This window comes from Macaca nemestrina, chromosome 19, assembly GCF_043159975.1.
Source record: "Macaca nemestrina isolate mMacNem1 chromosome 19, mMacNem.hap1, whole genome shotgun sequence".
NCBI lineage: Eukaryota > Metazoa > Chordata > Mammalia > Primates > Cercopithecidae > Macaca > Macaca nemestrina.
This window is the reverse complement of record NC_092143.1, coordinates 44,945,221-44,966,903: the sequence shown is the minus strand read 5'-3', so window position 1 is coordinate 44,966,903 and position 21,683 is coordinate 44,945,221. Positions and strand designations below refer to the sequence as shown.

Below are 21,683 nucleotides of genomic sequence, written 5' to 3'. Positions count from 1 at the left end.
CTGATTGAGAAAAGTCCATCCATTAGCCAGAGACAGCATTCTTTTCCTTGCAAGTTTGAGCTGATTGATGTGTAGGCTAAAGAAGTTTGAAGATGAGTCATACTAATGGCAGGACACTTTTGAGTGAAGGGAACAGCTGCTGAGGCCCCTGAAGCTACACTAGTCTCTGCCCTTTCTGAAGCTTGTTGCTCAATGTTTCCTTGGCTTAATGACATAGGTTACCTTGCTATCCTTCCAGTGAAATACACCCCCTTCATTTTTAAAACTAACAGAGCTAAGTCTCTTTGTTTTGTTGGTTATTCATTCTCTTAAAAACAAAAAAAGCAAACAATCTCTAAATCAAGGAAACTTGAGTAAGGCAGTCCTTTCCACTCATTGTCTCATTTAATCCCTACCACATTATGAGAGATTATTACTGTTCCCATTTTGCATATGAAGAAACAAGGTTTGAACAGGTCCAATACCTTTCCTAAAATCAGGAGTTAGTGATGGGGCAAGATTCCAGCCCTGGCCTGTATGACTTCAGAGCAGAGCTCTGAACTGTTATGTGGGGCTACAGGAAGGCCGGTAATAGGACTGCAGTGGAGATGAAATTGGGAAGACAGGGCCAACATTGTGATACCATTCACGGTAAATTAGAAAATAACACAGTGATGGGGCAAAAACCAGATTTCACTCTATCTGTGGATAAGATCCAATAAAAGCTCTTTAGTCTTACATTCCAACAGTCTTTGGCAGAGAGGATATATACCAACACAGAATGTTGGTGTGATTAAAACGCTCTCTCTCTCTTTGACAGAGTTGACAGTGTTTAAAGAATGACAGGATACATTTTTTAGAAACATTTAAAAAATGGACTTTTAACAATATATATTCAGAGACGGCTTGTAGTTGAGTATCACAAGGTTTGCAGTTAGGCAGGCACATTTCTTGTCATTCTTGAAAACTCCCTCTCATTCTTGCATGCCTAGAGAAGCTCTGCTGAAGACAGTTTGACATAAATGAGGCTGTGAATACAGAATTCCAAGGTAGGGAGGGGACGAGGAGAGAAAGGGTTTGATGAATTAACATATAATTTGAAGAGAGTTAATAAAACAAAAAACTTATGATTAGCCATAATCCCAGCATTTTGGGAGGCCGAGTTGGGACAATCACTTGAGGCCAGGAGTTTGAGACCAGCCTGGCTAACATAGCTGGACTCCTGCTCTACCAAAAAATTTTAAAATTACATGTGTATGGTGGCACGCTCCTATAGTCCCAGAAAGTTGGGAGGCTGAGGTGGGAGGATCACTTGAACCCAGGAGTTCCAGGCTGCAATGAGCTATTATGATGGTGCTACTGTACTCCAGCCTGAGAGAGCAAGACCTTGTCTCCAAAAACAAACAAACAAAGTTATTTAAAAACACTCAGAATTCCAGCATTTTGGGATGCAAGGTAGGTGGATCACCTGAAGTCAGGAGTCTGAAACCAGCCTGGCCAACATGGCGAAACCTCATCTCTAATAAAAATACAAAAATTAGCCAGGTGTGGTGGCAAGCACCTGTAAACCCAGCTACTAAGGGTAGGAATGGGGGGTCTACTGAGGCAGGAGGATCGCTTGATCCCGGGAGGTGGGGGTTGCATGAGCCGAGATTGTGCCACTGCACTCCAGCCTGAGCAACAAAGCCAGATTCCATCTCAAAACAACAACAACAACAATGACAACAACAACACCCATTCAGAAATCACCTTACAAAACATCCTTGCTGTCACAGAAATAATAAGTGGAATAATTGGTTTTCTCCAACTAAAATTGGATTGTATTTTTTCAATACTTTAAAAAATAATGTGCCTTGGAGGTGGGGAAGGGTGGGGAGGAAAAGCAAAAAATGAAAATAAAAATAATGTGCCTTGGGAAACAAATGATAGGCTTGAGCTCTATTTTCATATCCACCAAATAGTATAATTTTCTTTTTTTTTTTTTTTTTTTTTGAGACAAATCTCACTCCTATTGAGTTGTTGCGACTACAGGTGTGTAAATAATTTCTTCAAAAAAAGTTCTGCTTTCTTCCATTTTGGAGTCAATTTTGCACACATTAGAATGCCTAATGTTACCCTAAAAAGACACTGTTTATTTTTGTTTTCCAGCTGTCACATCTAGTTTTGGTGTGGCAAAAGGAATAGCACTCGAATATAAAATTTTCTTTTTAATTCTCAGCAAGTCAAGTTACTTCTATAGAAGAGTGCCTACCCTTACAGGTGGAGCAATGGTGAGCGCACACTTGGACAAGGGAGGGGAAGGGGTTCTTATACCAGACCCACGTGACCCCTGCTGCTGTGTCCTTCCGCTATTGTCTTGGGTTAGACCGCACAGGCTAAACTAATTCCGATTGGCTAATTTAAAGAGAATGACAGGGTGAGTCATTTGGCGGGAGTCAGGGCAGAGCAGGTAGCCGGTAATCGGAAAGAGTTAGGGTGGAGTAGGTAATTGAAAAACACTGCTTTACGAGGAAGTTAAGTTTAAAAGTAGAAGGCAAACAATTGAACATACTAACATATTCTTTGAAAAGAAATTTAGAACTCATATCTAACACACCCTTTTGTTCTCCATGTATTTCATCTTGGATAGTTTCTACTGTTACATCACCAAGTTCACTGATCCTTTTTCTGCAATTCTAATCTGCTATTAAGCTCACCCAGTAAATTTTTAATTTCAGAAGTTCATTTTGGGTTGGGCACGGTGGCTCACACCTGTAATCCCAACACTCTGGGAGGCCAAGGCGGGCGGATCACGAGGTCAGGAGATTGAGAGCATCTTGGCCAACGTGGTGAGGTGGCGTGTGCCTGTAATCCCAGCTACTTGGGAGGCTGAGGCAGGGGAATCGCTTAAACCCGGGAGGTGGAGGTTGCAGTGAGCTGAGATTGCACCACTGCACTCCAGACTCCAGCCTGGTGACAGAGCAGGACACCGTCTCAAACAAAGAAGTTAATTTTGTTCCATTATAATATCTTCTATGTCTCTCATTATGCTCATAGTTTTCCTTTCTTGACCACAATAATAGTTATTTTAAAGTCCTTGTCTGCTATTCTATCACCTCTGTAATTCCTGGATATGTTTCTAATGATTTATTTTTCTCCTGTTCATTGGTTGGATACTGTTGGATGTTGGATATTGTGAATAAGGTGTTGTTGAGTACCTAAATTTTGTTTTCTTCCTTTAAAGAATGCTGGGTTTTCTTTTGTTAGGCAGATAAGTTACTTGCAGATCAACTCTATCCTTTTGAGGCTTGTTTTAAACCTTGTCAGGGTTTGGTCAAAAGGGTTTGGAATAGTACTCTGACTACTCCAACTATGAATTTCTCTCAGGCCTGTGTGAGTAATGCTAATTTTTCTACTTTCAGCTCTCTGGAAGTTGTTCTTTCCACGTTTTTTGATGTGTATGGTGTCATGGACTCTCATCCTTTGCACACACAAGTTAGAGTTCATCCAAAGACCCAAGGAGACTGCTATACAAATTTCTAGAAGTCTTTTTCTGTGTACTCATTCTTTTCCGGTAATTTTGTCAGGCATTTGAACTACAGCAACTCAATCTTGAATAGGAGCTGGGTAAAATGAGGCTGAGATCTACTGGGCTGCATTACCAGAGGGTTAAGGCATTCTAAGTCACAGGATGAGATAGGAGGTCAGCACAAGATACAGGTCATAAAGACCTTGCTGATAAAACAGGTTGCAGTAGAGAAGCTGGCCAAAATCCACCAAAACAAAGATGGCAATGAGAGTGACCCCTGGTCGTCCTCACTGCTACACTCCCACCAGCACCATGACAGTTTACAAGTGCCATGGCAATGTTAGGAAGTTACCCTATATGGTCTAAAAAGGGGAGGCAAGAATAATCCACTCCTTGTTTAGCATATAATCAATAAATAACCAAAAAAATGGGCAACCAGCAGCCCTCAGGGCTGCCTTGCCTATGGAGGAGCCATTCCTTTACTTTCCTAATAAACTTGCTTTCACTTTATGGAGTCACCCTGAATGTTTTCTTGTGCAAGATTTAAGAACCCTCTTTTGGGGTCTGTATCAGGACTGCTTTCTGTTAACAATTTGTCCTGCAAGTTTAACCTGATTCAGCATCCCCAAACTTCTATCTCTCAACTTAGTGAAGCTAACATGCTCTATTTTTGTTCCTTCCTCCTATACTAAAGTCTAAAAAGTACTTCCACACAGAAATCTACCATGATTGCAGGGCTCACCTTAATTTTTTTTCTTCCTTCTTGTATCTCATTTGTGTGATGCCTATTGTCTTATTTGTGAAAACTATTTCTCTATCTTGTTTAGTTTGTTGTGTAATGGTCTAGTTTTCTAGTTGTTTTGAGTAGCAGATCTAGTCCAGTACTAGTTATTTGATATGGCCAGAGGAAGAAGCTCTTTGAAAACATTTCTGTAGCAAATTTCTTTCTTCAAAATGAAATCTTACAGAATAAGGAGTGAAAAAGAGAATCAGTTTTTTGTTCAATAAATATTTCCTGATTCCATTAGCTATACTAAGCATGATGAAATAGTAAGTTTTTAAAAAGTGCCCTTAAGGAATTTTCAGTCTAGTACTATGTTTTTCAAACTTCAGTTTGTGAACACTAGAGGATTATTACATAACAATGAGCATTTTAAAGAAGAGAAGCAGAGAATATCAAAGGGCATTACAATAGTAAGCGTAAGTATTTCAATAAACTTGAGTTCAATTTGTTATATACCTTTATCGTAGGTCCTCATGTAAAATGTATTTCCTTTTTTTTTTTTTTTTTTTTTTTTGAGACAGAGTCTCGCTCTGTTGCTCAGGCTGGAGTGCAGTGTCATGATCTCGGCTCATTGCAACCTCCGCACCTCCGGTTCAAGTGATTCTTCTGCCTCAGCCTCCCGAGTAGCTGGGACTACAGGTTAATACCACCACACCTGGCTAATTTTTGTATTTTTAGTAGAGATGGGATTTCACTATATCGGCCAGCATGGTCTCGAACTCCTGACCTCTTGATCTGCCTGTCTGCCTTCCTCAGCCTCCCAGAGTGCTGGGATTACAGGCATGAGCCACCGTGCCCAGCCGTAAAATGTATTTCTTATTGTCTTACTTTTTTTTTTTTTTTAATTGAAACAGAGTCTCACTCTGTCACCCAGGCTGGGCTACAGTGGTGCGATCTCAGCTCACCGCAACCTCTGCCTCCCATGTTCAAGACATCCTCTTGCCTTAGCCTGCCGAGTAGCAGGTAATACAGGCATGTGCCATCACCCCTGGTTAATTTTTGTATTTCCAGTAGAGATGAGGTTTCACCATGTTGGCCAGGCTGGTCTTAAACTCTTGACCTAAAGTGATCTGCTTGTCTTGGCCTCTCAAAGGGCTGAGATTATAGGTGTGAGCCACCCTGCCTGGCTTTGTTTTGTTTTGTTTTGTTTTTTGTTTGTTTGTTTTTGAGACAGGGTCTTGCTGTGTCACCCAGGCTGGAGTGCGGCGGCATGACCACGGCTCACTGTAGCCTTGTCCTCTGGCGCTCAAGTGATCCTTCCACCTCAGCCTTCCAAGTAACTGAGACTACAGGCGTGCCACCATGCCTGGCTGATTTTTTTAATTTTAGTAGAGACAGGGATAAACCCTACACATACTGTTGGGTAGTATGACAAAAACTACAACATACTGTTGTCCTGGCTGATCTCAAATTCCTGGGCTGAAGTGATCCTCCTGCCTCAGCCTTCTAAATTGCTGGGATTACAGGTGTGAGCCACCGCACCTGGCTAAAATATATTTCTTAATATACTTCTTGCTTAGAAAAGTTTGAAAGCTAATGATCACATGGAGGAGATTCTCTAGAAAAACTATCTTAAATTTGGAAATAAGGCAAAAAGGAATACAGTATGTTTCTTCAATGTTTTACTGTTTAGGAAGCCCAATCAAGGATCAAGCATCATTTAAGAGTTCCAGTCACCGGGCGCGGTGGCTCACGCCTGTTATCCCAACACTTGGGAGGCTGAGGCAGGTGGATCACCTGAGGTCAGGAGTTCAAGACCAGCATGGCCAACATGGTGAAACCCCGTCTCTACTAAAAATACAAACATTAGCCAGGCGTGGTGGTGGACGCCTGTAATCCCAGATACTCGGGAGGCTGAGGCAGAGAATTGCTTGAACCCGGAAGGTGGAGGTTGCAGTGAGCCAAGATCGCGCCATGGCACTCCAGCCTGGGCGAGAAGACTCCATCTCAAAAAAAAAAAAAAAAAGTTCCAATCAAGTATTATTTGATTATCTACAGCACCACCATCCAATAGGACTTGCAGTGATGGAAATGTTTTATATCTGTGCTGTTCAATACAGTAGCACTAGATACATGTGACAATTGAATACTTGAAATGTGTCTAAGGTAACGGAGGAATTTGATTTTTAATTGTATTTAATTTGTTAAAATTTAAATGAAAGTGGCCAAAAGTAGAGGAATGTATCTTTATTTGACTTCGAGACTTACTCTTAATTAAGGACTCTGACTTAGTCGAATAATGTTGACTAACAGATTTGTGTCCCTCAGAAAAGACAATTTCAAAGGTTATAGTTTCATTGCCTTGTAAGACATTAACAGGTTTTGTATCTAACCTAGCAGTCTTATAAAGTTGGCCCTCTGTATCCACGGGTTTGGCATCTAGGGATTCAACCAACTAATAATTGAAAATATTAATATAAAAATAAATAGTACAACAATAAAAATTAATACAAATAAAAATGTAGTATAGTTGGCCGGGCGCGGTGGCTCAAGCCTGTAATCCCAGCACTTTGGGAGGCCAAGACGGGTGGATCACGAGGTCAGGAGATCGAGACCATCCTGGCTAACACGGTGAAACCCCGTCTCTACTAAAAAAATACAAAAAACTAGCCGGGCGCGGTGGCGGGCGCCTGTAGTCCCAGCTACTCGGGAGGCTGAGGCAGGAGAATGGCGTGAACCCGGGAGGCGGAGCTTGCAGTGAGCTGAGATCCGGCCACTGCACTCCAGCCTGGGCGACAGAGCAAGACTCCGTCTCAAAAAAAAAAAAAAAAAAAAATGTAGTATAGTGACTATTAACACAGAATTTATGTTGTATTAAGTATTAAGTAATCTAGAGATGTTTTCAAGTATACGGGATGGGTTGGAAGCAGTGGTTCACACCTGTAATCCCAGCACTTTGGGAGGTCAAGGGGGGGGTGGATCACTTGAGGTCAGGAGTTCGAGACCACCCTGGCCAACATGGTGAAACCCCATCTGTACTAAAAATACAACAATTAGCTGGATGTGGTGGTGGGTGCCTGTAATCCCAGCTACTCAGGAGGCTGAGGCAGGAGAATCACTTGAACTAGGAAGGCAGAGGTTGCAGTGAGCTGAGATCGCGCCACTGCACTCCAGGCTGAGCAACAGAGTGAGACTTTGTCTCAAAATACATAAATAAATAAAAATAAAAAATAAAGTATATGGAAATTAGCTGGGCCTGGTGGCATGCACCTGTAACCTCAGCTACTCAGGAGACTGACACAGGAGAATTGCTTGAACCCAGGAGGCGGAGGTTGTAGTGAACCAAGATTGTGCCACTACACTCCAGCCTGGGTGACAGAGCAAGACTCTGTCTCAAAAAAATAAAAAATAAAAAATACATAGATACATAAAGTATACAGGAAGATGTGCGTACTTATATGCAAGTAGTATGACATTTCATATAAGGAACATAAGCATCCCCAATTTTGGTATCAGTGGGAACCATAGAACCAGTTTCTAGTAGATGCTAAGGGATACTATACTAACATTGTTTTCTAAAAATGTCTGTAAATATTCAGTTCCTTATAATGTTCTTTAAACCAGCTTTACCATCTTATTGGCTCCCTCATTAATGAGTTAGGCAAAATCATTCACAGGTGTTCATTCATATCAAAGAATCACATTTTTAACTTTTTGAAAGCCATATGTCAAAAAACAATGTGATAAGTGCAGTGTGAGAGTATGTTGTGGAATCAGGAACTAATTTGTTCTCTGCCTAAGCTTCACCTAAGATAAGTATAGTTGATTGCTAGGAGAAAATGCCATTGAATTGTCCTAGAAGGTGATTTTTGAACTGTCTTAGCAGGCAATACAGACTTTTTCTTTTTCTTTTCTTTTCTTTTCTTTTTTTTTTTTTTTTGAGACAGTCTTGCTCTGTCGCACAGGCTGGAGTGCAGTGGCGAGATCTCGGCTCACTGCAAGCTCCACCTCCTCGATTCACGCCATTCTCCTGCCTCAGCCTCCCGAGTAGCTGGTACTACAGGTGTCTGCCACCACGCCCCGGCTAATTTTGTGTGTGTGTGTGTGTGTGTATTTTTTAGTAGAGACGGGGTTTCACCATGTTAACCAGGATGGTCTCGATCTCCTGACCTTGTGATCCGCCCGCCTCGGCCTCCCAAAGTGCTGGGCTTACAGGCGTAAGCCACCACGCCCAGCCAATATAGACTTTTTCTTATGCAGCAGGGATGAGAGTGGTCCTCCAAGCCAAAGAACTACTCATCAGTCATTCACAAGCATTGTAAGCAGTTCGCTTGTGTTAGAGTGGGGTTGCCTGTATCCAGGTGGGAATTAGAGGTGAGCCTAGACAGGAAGGGTAGAAGCAAGGCATAGTGAAAAGAGCACTGGCTTCAGTCAGGAAACAGATTTGCATCCTAACTCTACCTAGAGCTACTTATTAATAATTTGGCTTTTTGAGCCTGTTTGCATAACTGTAAATTGGGGCATTAATAACTTATCCATGTTGTGTTAGGATTATATTAGATAGCCAAGTAAATCACATAGTACATTGGTGCTGTAGATGTTTAATAAATTACAGTTATAATTATTAATTAGAAAGTGGTCAACAATTTCACATGGTGCCATGTTGGAATAAGATAAATAATATTAAATAATCTGTAATCGGATTTCCCAATCAGGAGGTTATTGACGACTCTGGCAAGAACTGCTTCAAAGGAGCAGGACCAGAATGTGTTGAGAAATGGATGGAAGGTGAGGAAATGAGGAAGGGGATAGCTAGTCCTTTCAGAAACCTTGCCCTGAATGGGAGAGAGGTGATTCAGTTCAACACTTATGAGAATCTTTTTTTGTAGATTGAGGAGACTTGAATATTTTTGTATCCTGCAGGGAGAAATGGATGAAGAAGACCGAAGATAATGATGAAGGGATGATTTGGAATAGGATTCACAGCAAGAGAGACAGAAGGGAAAGACATTGAAGAAACAGACTAGTTAACACATGAAGAAAATGGAGCAGAGGAAAACACGTCCATGTGTTTCAACTCTAATGAGAGCAGGTCTGATGTGAAGGGAGTTGGAGAAGAAGGGAAAGTTTGATGATGCACAGTTTGCATCCCAGAAGGCTCTTGACAACCAAAGTGTCCACAGCAGATTCGTCCAGTCTAGATAGACCATGCACAGAGAATTTCAAAGAAAAGCAGAAGGGATTTCCAAACCTTTACCCTAATCCAGGGAGGAGAAGACGGGACGTCAAAATATGGTCTTGAGTATGGAAGCATGGGGTCGCAAAGGCCTGAACAACTGCTGATATCAAGGACAAATATTATGGTATATAGCCCTGGGTCAACTTGTATTTTAGAAACGAATTAAGAAAACCAAAACAATTGCAAAGCCCGCCCCATGCTCTACCAGTCTTTCCTCCTCGATCTCTTCATTGGCCAGTGTCACGCAAACACTCTGGATTAAACATGCATGGTCTAACACTGATTGGCATGTTGAAGAATCCGTCTGTGGCCAGCGATTGGCGGGCGTGTCTAGGCTCTAGCCAATCCGGAAAGGGGCGGGCTGGTTAAGCGTCAGGTTCCTTAGATCCACGGGTCAGCCCAGTAACTGACTCCTCTTCTCCCTTCTCTCGGGTCCTAGCACAGCGTCAAATGGAGCTTTCCTACCAGACCCTCAAATTCACTCATCAGGCACGGGAAGCGGTAAGGAACGCATATATAAAAAATAATTATATCAAGAACACCTCTCCTACTGTTGCTGCAGGCCGATTCCGAGTCTCCGGTTGCTATGGCGACAGAGTCTGCTACTAGAGCAGCGCAAACGCAGTGAGAGGCACTCAGCCCCTGTGGTTAAATCCCGGGTTTGCAGCTGTGATGGGGGGAAAATAAATGAGACGCAGGCGGGTTTGGGGGTGACAACGGGTCGGATGAAAGGGACGACAGGGTCGGTTCCTGATTGAGGAAATGAGGTATTGGGTGTTATTAGACGCTGGATCTTGATTGGGTGAATGGATTTGGGAAGTGGTCAAAATTAGATTGTTGAAAGACAGTAAAACATTGACCTGGGAGTTAGTTAGAATATTGGCTTCTGATCTTGATTTACCATTACTAAGGCGAGAGATCTTAGGCATTTAATTCCCTTCTTGGGCTTCAGTTTCTCCATTTGAAAGTCAGGGAATTGGACTGTAATCTTTTTCACACGAAGATTATATGAGTTCTAAAATACATTAAGTGGTTTCCCGTGGTCTGTATCATCTGCTACTGGCCAGCAATTCTTTCCACAGCGATGAACATGAATTGAGGACACACTTGTCTGCCAGGCATTGGGGAGATAAAAACAATGTTGGGGCGGAGGGAAGGAAAAATAAAATTAAAGTTAAAAAATACATCTACCTGGATCTCATTCCCAGAGGTTCAGAATTACTGGCTTGGGATGAGTCCTATGCGTCAGTATTTTTTAGAAAGCTCAACAGGTGATTACAGTGTGTAGCCAAGGTTATGAACCAGAGCTCTAGTATCTCCTACCTTTTAAAAACTAGTAATACACAAAAAGGTAACCCTCTGTTTGGCTTCATACCCCTCTACAGTTACCAACCTCTGTTTATTTCTCTCCATCTTCTAGAAAGGGTTGGCTACACATGTTGTTGCTACTTCCTTACCTCCGGATTGTACTTAAGCCTATTTCAATCTGAGCATGAAATATCTCCCTCAGAATCTTCTGGGTTACCCTTTATTAGAGCAGATTCTTGGGCCTCACCAAGACACTGAATCAGAAACCCCCGGGATGGTTTCTTGAAACTTGCACTTTAAGCACGAACTGCACGTTTGAAAAACACAGCCGTAGACTTTCTCATATTTTCACGACTTCTAGTACTATCTTTTATAAATTTATCTTTTTGGAGACAGAGTCTTGCCAGGCTGGAGTGCAGTAGCATGATCTCAGCTCACTGCAGCCTCCACCTCCCGGGTTCAAGTGATTCTCCTGCCTCAGCTTCCCGAGTAGCTGGGACTACAGGTACATGCCACCATGCCCGGCTAATTTTTTGTATTTTTAGTAGAGACGGGGTTTTACCATGTTGCCCAGGTTGGTCTCGAAATGTTGAGCTCAGGCAATCTGCCCCCCTTGGCCTCCCAAAGTGCTAGGATTTCAGGCATGAGCCACCATGCCTGGCCAACTTCCTCCTCCTCCTCCTCCTCCTCCTCCTCTCTCTTCTTCTTCTTCTTCTTCTTCTTCTTCTTCTTCTTCTTCTTCTTCTTCTTCTTCTTCTTCTTCTTCTTCTTCTTCTTCTTCTTCTTCTTCCTCCTCCTCCTCCTCTTCTTCATCTTCTTCCCCTTCTTCTTCCTCTTCTTCTTCTTTTTTTTTTTTTTGACAGACTTTTGCTTTTGTTGCCCAGGCTGGAGTGCAATGGTGTGATCTCGGCTCACTGCAACCTCTGCCTCCCGGGTTCAAGCGATTCTCCTGCCTCAGCCTCCCAGCTGAGATTACAGGCATGTGCTACCACACCCAGCTAATTTTTTTGTTGTTTGTTTGTTTGTTTGTTTGTTTTAGTAGAAATGGGGTTTCTCCACGTTGGTCAGGCAGGTCTCGAACTCCTGACCTCAGATGATCCACCTGCCTTGGCCTCCCAAAGTGCTGGGATTACAAGCGTGAGCCACCGTGCTCGCCCAAACTTCTAATACTATCTATATGCCAAAAACTCCGCCAAACTACCTCGACTGGACTTCTTCGTTAAGCCCCAGACCCATGACCCAGAAGATAAAATGTGGAGAGGACAATGGATCAACTGATTACTTGACATATCCACTGGGGTGTTGCAAGTATCTGCATTGTCTGCAACTGATTACTTGACATATCCACTGGGGTGTTGCAAGTATCTGCATTGTCTGCACTGTGTGTGTGTGTGTGTGTGTGTGTGTATGTGTGTGAGACAGGGTTTTACTCTTTCACTCAGGCTGGAGTGCAGTGGTGCGGTCACAGCTCACTGCAGTCTCAACCTGCTCAAGGAATCTTCCTGCCCCAGCCTTTCAAGTAGCAGGAACTACAGGCATGCACCACCATGCCCAGCTAATTTTTCTGTATATTTAGTAGAGATGGGTTTTGCCATGTTGCCTAGGCTGATCTTGAACTCCTAGGCTCAAGTGATCCTCCTACCTCGGCCTCCCAAAGTGCTGGAATTAATAGGCATGAGCCACTATGCCTTGCATCTTAACTTGTTTAATGACTACTTCTTCTCCTCCTTCTCCTTTTCCTTTTCTCCTTCTCCTTTTTCTTCTTTTCTTCAACAGGGTCTCATTCTGTCACCTAGGCTGGAATGCAGTGGTGTGATCTCAGCTCACTGCAACCTCTGTCTCCCGGGCTCAAGTGATTCCCCCACCTCAACTTCCCAAGAAGCTGGAACCACAGGCATGTACCACCACACTCGGTTAAATTTTGTATTTTTTGTAGAGAGTTTCACCATGTTGCCTGGGCTGGTCTCAAACTCCTGGACTCAAGTGATCCACCTGCCTTGGCCTCCCAAAGTGCTGGGATTACAGGCATGAGCCATTGTGTCTGGCTTAATGCTTCACTTTTTACTGTCCTCTCTAAAACCTGTACCTTTCCCAGTCTTTCTCCATTGGGGAAACCACCCCAATGAAACCACCATTCATCTGATTGCTGAAATCAGAATTCTGGGGGTCATCCTTAGCTCTTTCTTTCTCCTAGTCCCTCCTCTCTGTCCTCTACGAGAGGAAGACATCAGCAAATTTTATTGATTCTACTTCTATAATGTATCTTTAATAATCCATATCTTCACATCCACCTCCTGATCTGAACCTCCATACACTCTCACTGGAACCACATTAATAGCATCTTAGCTATTTCTCGTTGGTTTTTGCCTCTCTCCAGTCCATTCTTCATCCAACAATCAGGGTGATTTCCTTAAAATAGTGCCACTCTTTTAATGGGGTCCTTTTAATGACTTTCCATTACACTTGGGATAAACCCTCCAAATCTTGACAAGACCTACAAAGCACTGCAATAAAGCCCAACCTCTGCCTCCATGCTCTTCCTCTCCATTTTCTGTGTTGCCTCTCAGTGCTCCAGCCACATTCTCCCTAATCTGACATCTCACAACTCCATATAGTCTATACCATATATTTAGTATTTAATTGGATTAATTATATTGTTATCTGTTGCTTGCATGTAATAGATAATACAAATTTCTTGAAACTTGAAAGCAAGACAGGAACCCAAGCCTTATTTTTTGTTTTCGTCCCTAGATGGTGCTAAGAACAATATTTAGGTATGCACACTGATGGTTTGATCTCTTGGGGTCTATGTGCAAGGAACTGTGCTGAGTAGGGATCTGGAGAAGCTGGAGGAGGGGATGTGATCCAGTGTGTTAGGTATAAAGAGGGCTGCATGTCCACAAGACACTCTGATTACCTACATCATCTACTGTATTGAGATTTTCAGAATATTTTCTTTGTATTTGGTTTATTTTCGTTGTTTCAAATTATTTATTTACACATATATTTTTTTTACACATATATTTTCAATTTTTAATTTTTAACAAAGTTAAACACATCATTTAAAATTATAATAGTTCAACAAAATTTGAAAAAAGAGTCTCCTGCTTCACCTCACCTGGCGCTTAATTAATTACTGCTCCCCAGAAGCAACTACTTCGACTTCTAGCAGCTTCTTCAAAATAACATGTTTATACTCTTTTTTTTGAGATGGATCTTTGCTCTTGATGCCCAGGCTAGAGTGCAATGGTATGATCTTGGCTCACCACAACCTCCGCCTCCTGGGTTCAAGTGAATCTCCTGCCTCAGCCTCCTGAGTAGCTGGAACTACAGGCGCCCGCCACCACGCCCGGCTAATTTTGTATTTTTAGTACAGATGGGGTTTCTCCATTTTGGCCAGGCTGGTCTTGAACTCCCAACCTCAGTTGATCTACCTGCCTTGGCCTCCCAAAGTGCTGGGATTACAGGCATGAGCCCCCACCCCAGGCCCCAGTTACTTTCTTTCTTTCTTTTTTAGAAACTGACAGTCTCTCCCAGGCTGGAGTGCACTGGCATGATTTAGCTCATTGCAGCCTTGAATTCTTGGGCATAAATGATCCTCCCACCTCAGCCTCACAAGTTGCTGGGACTGCAAGTGTGCACCACCGCACCTGGTTAAACTTTTTATTTTTTGTAGAGACAGATCTCACTATGTTGCACAGGCTGGTTTCAAACCCCTGGCCTCAAGTGATCTTTCCCCATCCACCACCTTGGCCTTCTAAAGTGCTGGGATTATAGGCATGGGCCATGGCACTCAGCCTGCAGGTATGGTTTTTTTTTTTTTGTTAGATGAAGTCTCACTCTGTCACCCAGGCTGGAGTGCAATGGTGCGATCTTGGCTCACTGCAACCTCTGCCTCCCGGTTTCAGCGATTCTCCTGCCTCAGCCTCCCGAGTAGCTGGGACTCTAGGCGCATGCCACCATGCCCGGCTAATTTTTGTATTTTTAGTAGAGATGGAGGTTTAACCATGTTGGTCAGGCTGATCTCGAACTCTTGACTCATGATCCACCTGCCCGGGCCTCCCGAGGTGTTGGGATTACAGGTGTGAGCCACCGCCCCCATCCCAGGTATGTTTTTTATTAATGGCTGAATGTTCCTTTTTCACTGTATCTTGTTCTTGCAAGATGTCATGGTTTCTTTCGTCTCTCTGAGGAGATTTTCCTTTCCTTCCTGCCTGCCTGCCTTTCTTTTTCTTTCTTTCTCTCCCTTTTTCTTTCTTTTGTTTCTTTCCTCCCTTCTCTTTGTTTCCTTCCTCCCTTCTCTTTGTTTCCTTCCCTCCCTCCCTGCTTCCTTCCTTCCTTTCTTCTTCTTCTTCCTTTTTTTTTTTTTTTTTTTTTTTTTTTGAGACAGAGTCTCCCTCTGTCGCCCAGGCTGGAGTGCAGTGGTGCGATCTCTGCTCACTGTAACCTCCGACCCTCCAGGTTTAAGCAATTGTCTGCCTCAGCCTCCAGAGTAGCTGGGATTACAGGTGCGTGCCACCACGCCCGGCTAATTTTTTTGTATTTTCACCATCTTGGCCAGGCTGGTCTTGAACTCCTGACCTCATGATGCACCTGCCTCGGCTTTCCAAAGTGCTAGAATTACAGGCATGAGCCACTGCGCCTGACCTCTTTTTCTTTCTTCTAACATTTTGTCTGTTTCCCCTTATGTTCCTTTTTGTATTTTTTAATTTGTGGTTTTGTCTTTCATGTGGGATATTTTCCTCAAAAGTCAGTGATACATGGTTGTCCATTTATTTTTAAGAATGAGACACCTAGGCTGGGCATGGTGGCTCACACCTCTAATGCCAACACTTTGGGAGGCGGAGGCAGATGGAGTGCTTGAGGCCAGAGGTCGAGACCAGCCAGGGCAATGTGGTGAAACCCTGTGTCTACTAAAAATACAAAGTTAGCTGGGCATGGTGGCACCACCCCTGTGTCAGAGGTGGGAGGGTCGCTTAAGTCCAGGAGTTTGAGATCAGCCTGGGCAACATAGTAAGACCTCATCTCAACAAAAAATAAGCAAAATGAACTGGGCATGGTGGCAAGTGCCGGTGGTCCCAGCTACCTGGGGAGCTAAAGTGGGAAGATCACTTGGGACCGGCAGGTTGAGGCTGCAGTGAGCCATGATCACACCACTGCACTCCAACCTAGGCAACACATGGAGACCCTGTCTTAAAAAAAAAAAAAAAAAAAAAATGAGACACCTAAAAGTTAATTAGAATTTTTGTGTTTTAGCAGAGACTTGTCTCATAACGACAGTTTTTCTGTAGGATGATCAGCTACCAGGGCCCTTTTCATTGGGTGATGCCAAATGTCAGTTATGTGTAGGTCTTTTTTCTGAGGCCTTCAATTTCTATGCTCTCCTTCAGGGAATAAGGGCAAAATAAGTTTGGATGCCAGCAATGTTGGAGGGAACAGAGGAAGACTTTGTGGGGATGAAGGCAGGGAATGGAAGGTGGGGCTTCACCTCTCTCTTTAGTATATAGGCTTCCACTGAATTATCCCTTTCTTCAGGTAGTCCTGGTAGTCCTGGTAGTCCAGTCTTCTGCCTGGGCAGGGGAGGAATTGTAACTTAATTGGAGAAGGGGAGGGAATCTGAAATACTCTGTTCAGCATCCTCTTTATACCTCACTTCTGCCCTTGGAGGTGCCTGATGACTGCAGAGGAACCTGGTGTCCTCATTTTTGTAACTTTCTAAGGTTCTGCCATAGATATATGTTTTCTCCTTTTCCTTCTTCTTTTCTTTTTCTTTCTTTCTTTTTTTTTTTTTCCTGAGATGGAGTTTTCTCTGTCACCAGGTGGGAGTACAGTGGCGTGATCTCGGCTCACTGCAACCTCTGCCTCCTGGGTTCAAGCGATTCTCGTGTCTAAGTCTCCCGAGTAGCTAGGACTACAGGCATGCGCCACCATGCCAAGCTAATTTTTCTATTTTTAGTACAGACAGGGTTTCACCATGTTGGCCAGGATGGTTTGATCTCTTGACCGTGTGATCTGCCCACCTTGGCTTCCCAAAGTGCTGGGATTACAGGCGTTAGTCCCTGCGCCTGGCCCGTTCTTTTGTTTTTTGGTTTTCTTTTGAGACAAAAGAAGTCTGACTTGACTGTCACCCAGTCTGGAGTACAGTGGCACAATTTCAGCTCACTGCAACCTCCGCCTCCTGGGTTCAACCAATTCTCCCACCACAGCCTCCTGAGTAGCTGGGACTACAGGGATATGCCACCACACCCAGTTAATTTTTGTATTTTATTTTTATTTTTGGTAGAGACAGGGTTTCACCATGTTGGCCAGGCTGGTCTTGAACTTCTGACCTCAAGTGATCCACCTGCCTCAGCCTCCCAAAGTGCTGGGATTATAGGCGTGAGCCACTGTGCCTGGCCTCTGCTTCTTATTGACTTCTTTCCCTGTAGGTGTTGGTTTTCTTTATTTTTGGTTTTCTTTGCTTTTGGCTTTCTTTGCTTTAAGTCAACTAGTGTTTATCCATTTGCTTCCCATGTGTCCATTCCCTTCCTTCCTTCCTTCCTTCCTTCCTTCCTTCCTTCCTTCCTTCCTTCCTTCTTTCCTTCCTTCCCTCCTCCTTCCTTCCTTTCTTTCTTTTGTTCTTTTTCTTTCTTTCCCTTCCTCCCTTCCTTCCTTCCTTCCTCCCTCCTTCTTCTCTTTCTTTCTTTCGTTCGTTCTTTTTCTTTCCTTCCCTCCCTCCCTTCCTTCCTTCCTCCTTCCCTCCCTCCCTCCCTCCTTTCCTTCCTTCCTTCCTTCCTTCCTTCCTTCCTTCCTTCCTTCCTTCCTTCCTTCCTTCCTTCCTTCCTTCTTTTCTCTTTCTTTCTCTCTCTCTCTCTTTCTGTCTCTCTTTCTTTCTTTTTTTTGAGACAGAGCTTCACTCTTGTTACCCAGGCTAGGGTGCAATGGCACAATCTCAGTTCACCACAACCTCCGCCTCCCAAGTTCAAGTGATTCTCCTGCCTCAGCCTCCCGAGTAGCTGGAATTACAGGCATGCGCCTCCATGCCTGGCTAATTTTGTATCTTTTTTTTTTTTTAAGTAGAAACGGGGTTTCTCCATGTTGGTCGGGCTGGTCTTGAGCTCCTGACCTCAAGTGATCCGCCTGCCTTGGCCTCCCAAAGTGCTGGGATTACAGGCGTGAGCTACCGCGCCTGGCTCACTCGGTCTTTTCTTTTCTTTTCTTTTCTTTTCTTTTCTTTTCTTTTCTTTTCTTTTCTTTTCTTTTCTTTTCTTTCTATGTTTGTTTGGAAACAGGGTCTCACCCTTTTGCCCAGGCTGGAATGCGTTGGTGCCATCCAAGCTCACTGCAGCCCTGACCTCTTGGGCTCAATCAATCCTCCTGCTTCAGCCTCTGGAGTAGCTGGGACCACAGGCATGCACCACCATTCCCGGCTAATTTTAAAATTTTTTAGTAGAGATGGGGGTCTCCTTACGTTGCTCAGGCCAGTCTCGAACTCCTGTCCTCACACAAGCCTCCCACTTCAGCCTTCCACAGTGCTGGGATTACAGGTGTGAGCCATCTTGCCTGGTTTGGGTCATAGATTTTTATTCCCTTACCATCATTTTAATAAGGCTTTGGGAGGGAGCAGAGAGAAGTGGTCTCAAGAACACTTTTTATTTAGATATTTATTGAGTGCCTACTGGGTATAAAGAATCCTACTAGTTGCTATTGCAGAGGGTAGTTTCAGAGAAGTGAATATTTAAAAAATTTGCTAACTTATGATTCATGCCTAAAATACTTTTTAAATTGATTTCAAGCTAGGCATTTGTCACATGTTTATATATTCAAATTTAGTTTTCAATATGGTTATTTCTTTCAATATTGTAGGGTCTGGTGGCTGAGCATGAGAATGGGTATTAGATGCTTTTGAATTTATATCTTGGTTTTCACCTGATTAACAGTAAGGCAAATGTGCATTTATTCATTAACTCATACCATAAACGCAATTTAGTGCCTGCTTTCTGTAAAACATGGTACAGGTGTTTTGAGATATGCCTAAATGGGTTTAGTGACACTAACACTACTGATTATTTTTAGAAAGGCCATCTTCTCTTGGTTTTCATGATACTACCATCTCTTTGTTTCCTACATTTCTTTCTGGTCTCCTTGATGAGCTGCTCTTTCTCTGCCCCTTAAATTCTTTTTCTTTAGGATCTAAATTTGTCTTTTCTGATCAGCCCCTTTACCAATTTAATAAAGTGTCCCTTCTTGATTCAGGGAGTAGATATCACCATACCATTCTTATCCCAGGAAATGATATTTGAATGTTTACTGGTTGCTTTCTTCCCCCTATCCCACTAGACGGTAGGCTCCTTAAGAGCAAGAACTCTGGCAAGTTTCTTTTCTGACTAGCAAATAGATCATGCTTTTGCAGAGCTTCTCAGTTTTCAGTGTGCACATTAAACACCTGGGAGGTTTTGAAAATTCATATGCTGAGGCCAGGCATGGCAGCTTATGCCTGTAATCCCAGCACTTTGGGAGGCCGAGGTGGGCAGATCACCTGAGGTCAGGAGTTCCAGACCAGCCTGACCAATATGATGAAACCCCATCTCTACTAAAAATACAAAAATTAGCTGGGTGTGGTGGCATGCACCTGTAATCCTAGCTACTTGGGAGGCTGAGACAAGAGAATTGCTTGAACCTGGAGGTGGAGGTTGCGGTGAACTGAGATTGTGCCATTCAGTCTGGGAAAAAAGAGTGAAACTCAGTCTCAAAAAAAAAAAAAAAAAAAAAAAAAAAAATTCATATCCTGATCCAGAAGTTTTGGAGTGGGAATGCTGTGCCAGTTAATTTTATGTGTGAACCTGACTGCATGACGGGGTGCCCAGGCATTTGGTCAACATTATCCTTGACTGTCTGTGAAGGTGTTTCTGCGGGAGACTAACTTTTGAATCAGTAGATTGAGAAAAGCAGATTGCCCTCTTCTTTTTTTTTTTGGGGGGGGGGGGGACGGATTTTAGCTTTTTTTTTTTTTTTTTTTTGAGACGGAGTCTCGCTCTGTCACCCGGGCTGGAGTGCAGTGGCCGGATCTCAGCTCACTGCAAGCTCCGCCTCCCGGGTTTACGCCATTCTCCTGCCTCAGCCTCCCGAGTAGCTGGGACTACAGGCGCCGGCCACCTCGCCCTAGTTTTTTGTATTTTTTAGTAGAGACGGGGTTTCACCGTGTTAGCCAGATGGTCTCGATCTCCTGACCTCGTGATCCGCCCGCCTCGGCCTCCCAAAGTGCTGGGATTACAGGCTTGAGCCACCGCGCCCGGCCAAGTTGTTGCCCGGGCTGGAGTGCAATGGCGTGATCTCGGCTCACTGAAACCTCTGCCTCCCAGGTTCAAGCGATTCTCTTGCCTCAGCCTCCCAAGTATCTGGGATTACAGGCATGCGCCATCACTCCTGGCTAATTTTGTCTTTTTAGTAGAGACGGGGTTTCTCCATATTGGTCAGGCTGGTCTCAAACTCCCGACTTCAGGTGATCCGCCCACCTCGGCCTCCCAATATGCTGAGAATACAGGCATGAGCCACCACGCCCGACTTAATTATTGTATTTTTAGTAGAGACGGGGTTTCACCATGTTGACCAGGATGGTCTCCATCTCCTGACCTCGTGATCCACCTGCTTCAGCCTCCCAAAGTACTGGGATTACAGGCGTGAGCCACCACACCCGGCCAGATTGCCCTCTTTAATGTGGATTGGCCTCATCCAATCAGTCAAAGGTCTGAGTAGAATAAAAGGCTGATCCTCCCACATGTAAGAGGGAGTTCCTTCCTCCTGACTGTCTTTAAACTGGGACAGTGTTTTTTGTTTTTGTTTTTGTTTTTGTTTTTCTGCATTTGAACTCAAACTGAAATATTGGCTTTTCCTGAGTCTTGAGTCTGGCTGCTTTTAGATTAGAACCACACCACCTACTCTCCTGGTTCAGGGGCCTTCAGACTTGGACTGAAACTATATCATTGGCTTTTCAGGGTGTCCAGCTTGTTGACTGCAGATCCTGGGACTTGTTAGCTTCTATAATCACATGAGCATTATAATAATAAATCCTTATAATAATCAATTCCCTATATTAAATCTAGTAAATAATAATCTAGTAAAAGTAATAATCTAGGTGGGGCACGGTGGCTCAAGCCTGTAATCCCAGCACTTTGGGAGGCCGAGATGGGCGGATCACGAGGTCAGGAGATCGAGACCATCCTGGCTAACACGGTGAAACCCTGTCTCTACTAAAAAATACAAAAAACTAGCCGGGCGAGGTGGCAGGCGCCTGTAGTCCCAGCTACTCGGGAGGCTGAGGCAGGAGAATGGCGTGAACCCGGGAGGCAGAGCTTGCAGTGAGCTGAGATCTGGCCACTGCACTCCAGCCTGGGCGACAGAGCGACACTCTGTCTCAAAAAAAAAAAAAAAAAAAAAAAAAAGTAATAATCTAGTAAACAATAAATCTAGTAAATATATATATACACACGTATATTTATACACACATGTGCATGCATGTGTGTGTGTGTGTGTGCATGTTTGTATTATTGGTTCTGCCTCTTTGGAAAGCTGTGACTAATACAGATTTATATCACAAGCTTCTGTTTTACTTCTGATGCTGCTGGTGATCTTTGGGTAGCAAAGGTATGAAATAGAGAATTTTCTCCTACTCCATTTTAAATTTAGTGTTTAATGCAAATAAGACTATACGTAATCTGTATACCTCTGCCACTTTCTTTTTCTTAACCTGAATGTAAGAATCCTCTATAATGCTCTAAGGCCAAAGAATTATGTCATTGTTTTTAATCTGACCACACAATTTAAAACAAACAAATAATGATTGGAGTCAATGCGTGATAATGGTTTTTGGAAAACTGGAATTGATCCACACATTCATGTGAATGCACAAAATAATCCTGAAACAAAGTCATGTTTGTTTATTCTCA

At 43.4% G+C, this 21,683-nt stretch overlaps 1 protein-coding gene across 3 annotated transcripts in view; it reads left to right on the top strand.

The window, feature by feature from the left end:
* LOC105489360 (katanin catalytic subunit A1 like 2) overlaps window positions 1–21,683 on the top strand; it is a 277,022-nt gene that overhangs the window by 14,073 nt on the left and 241,266 nt on the right. For all 3 annotated transcript variants that reach the window (XM_071085417.1, XM_071085415.1, XM_071085416.1), the window contains exon 2: window positions 9,135–9,951. Coding sequence is in view for 2 of the 3 variants with exons in the window: in XM_071085415.1 (XP_070941516.1) it covers window positions 9,901–9,951 (51 nt within the window). In the remaining variant the exon portion in view is untranslated. The remainder of the gene's footprint in view (window positions 1–9,134; window positions 9,952–21,683) is intronic.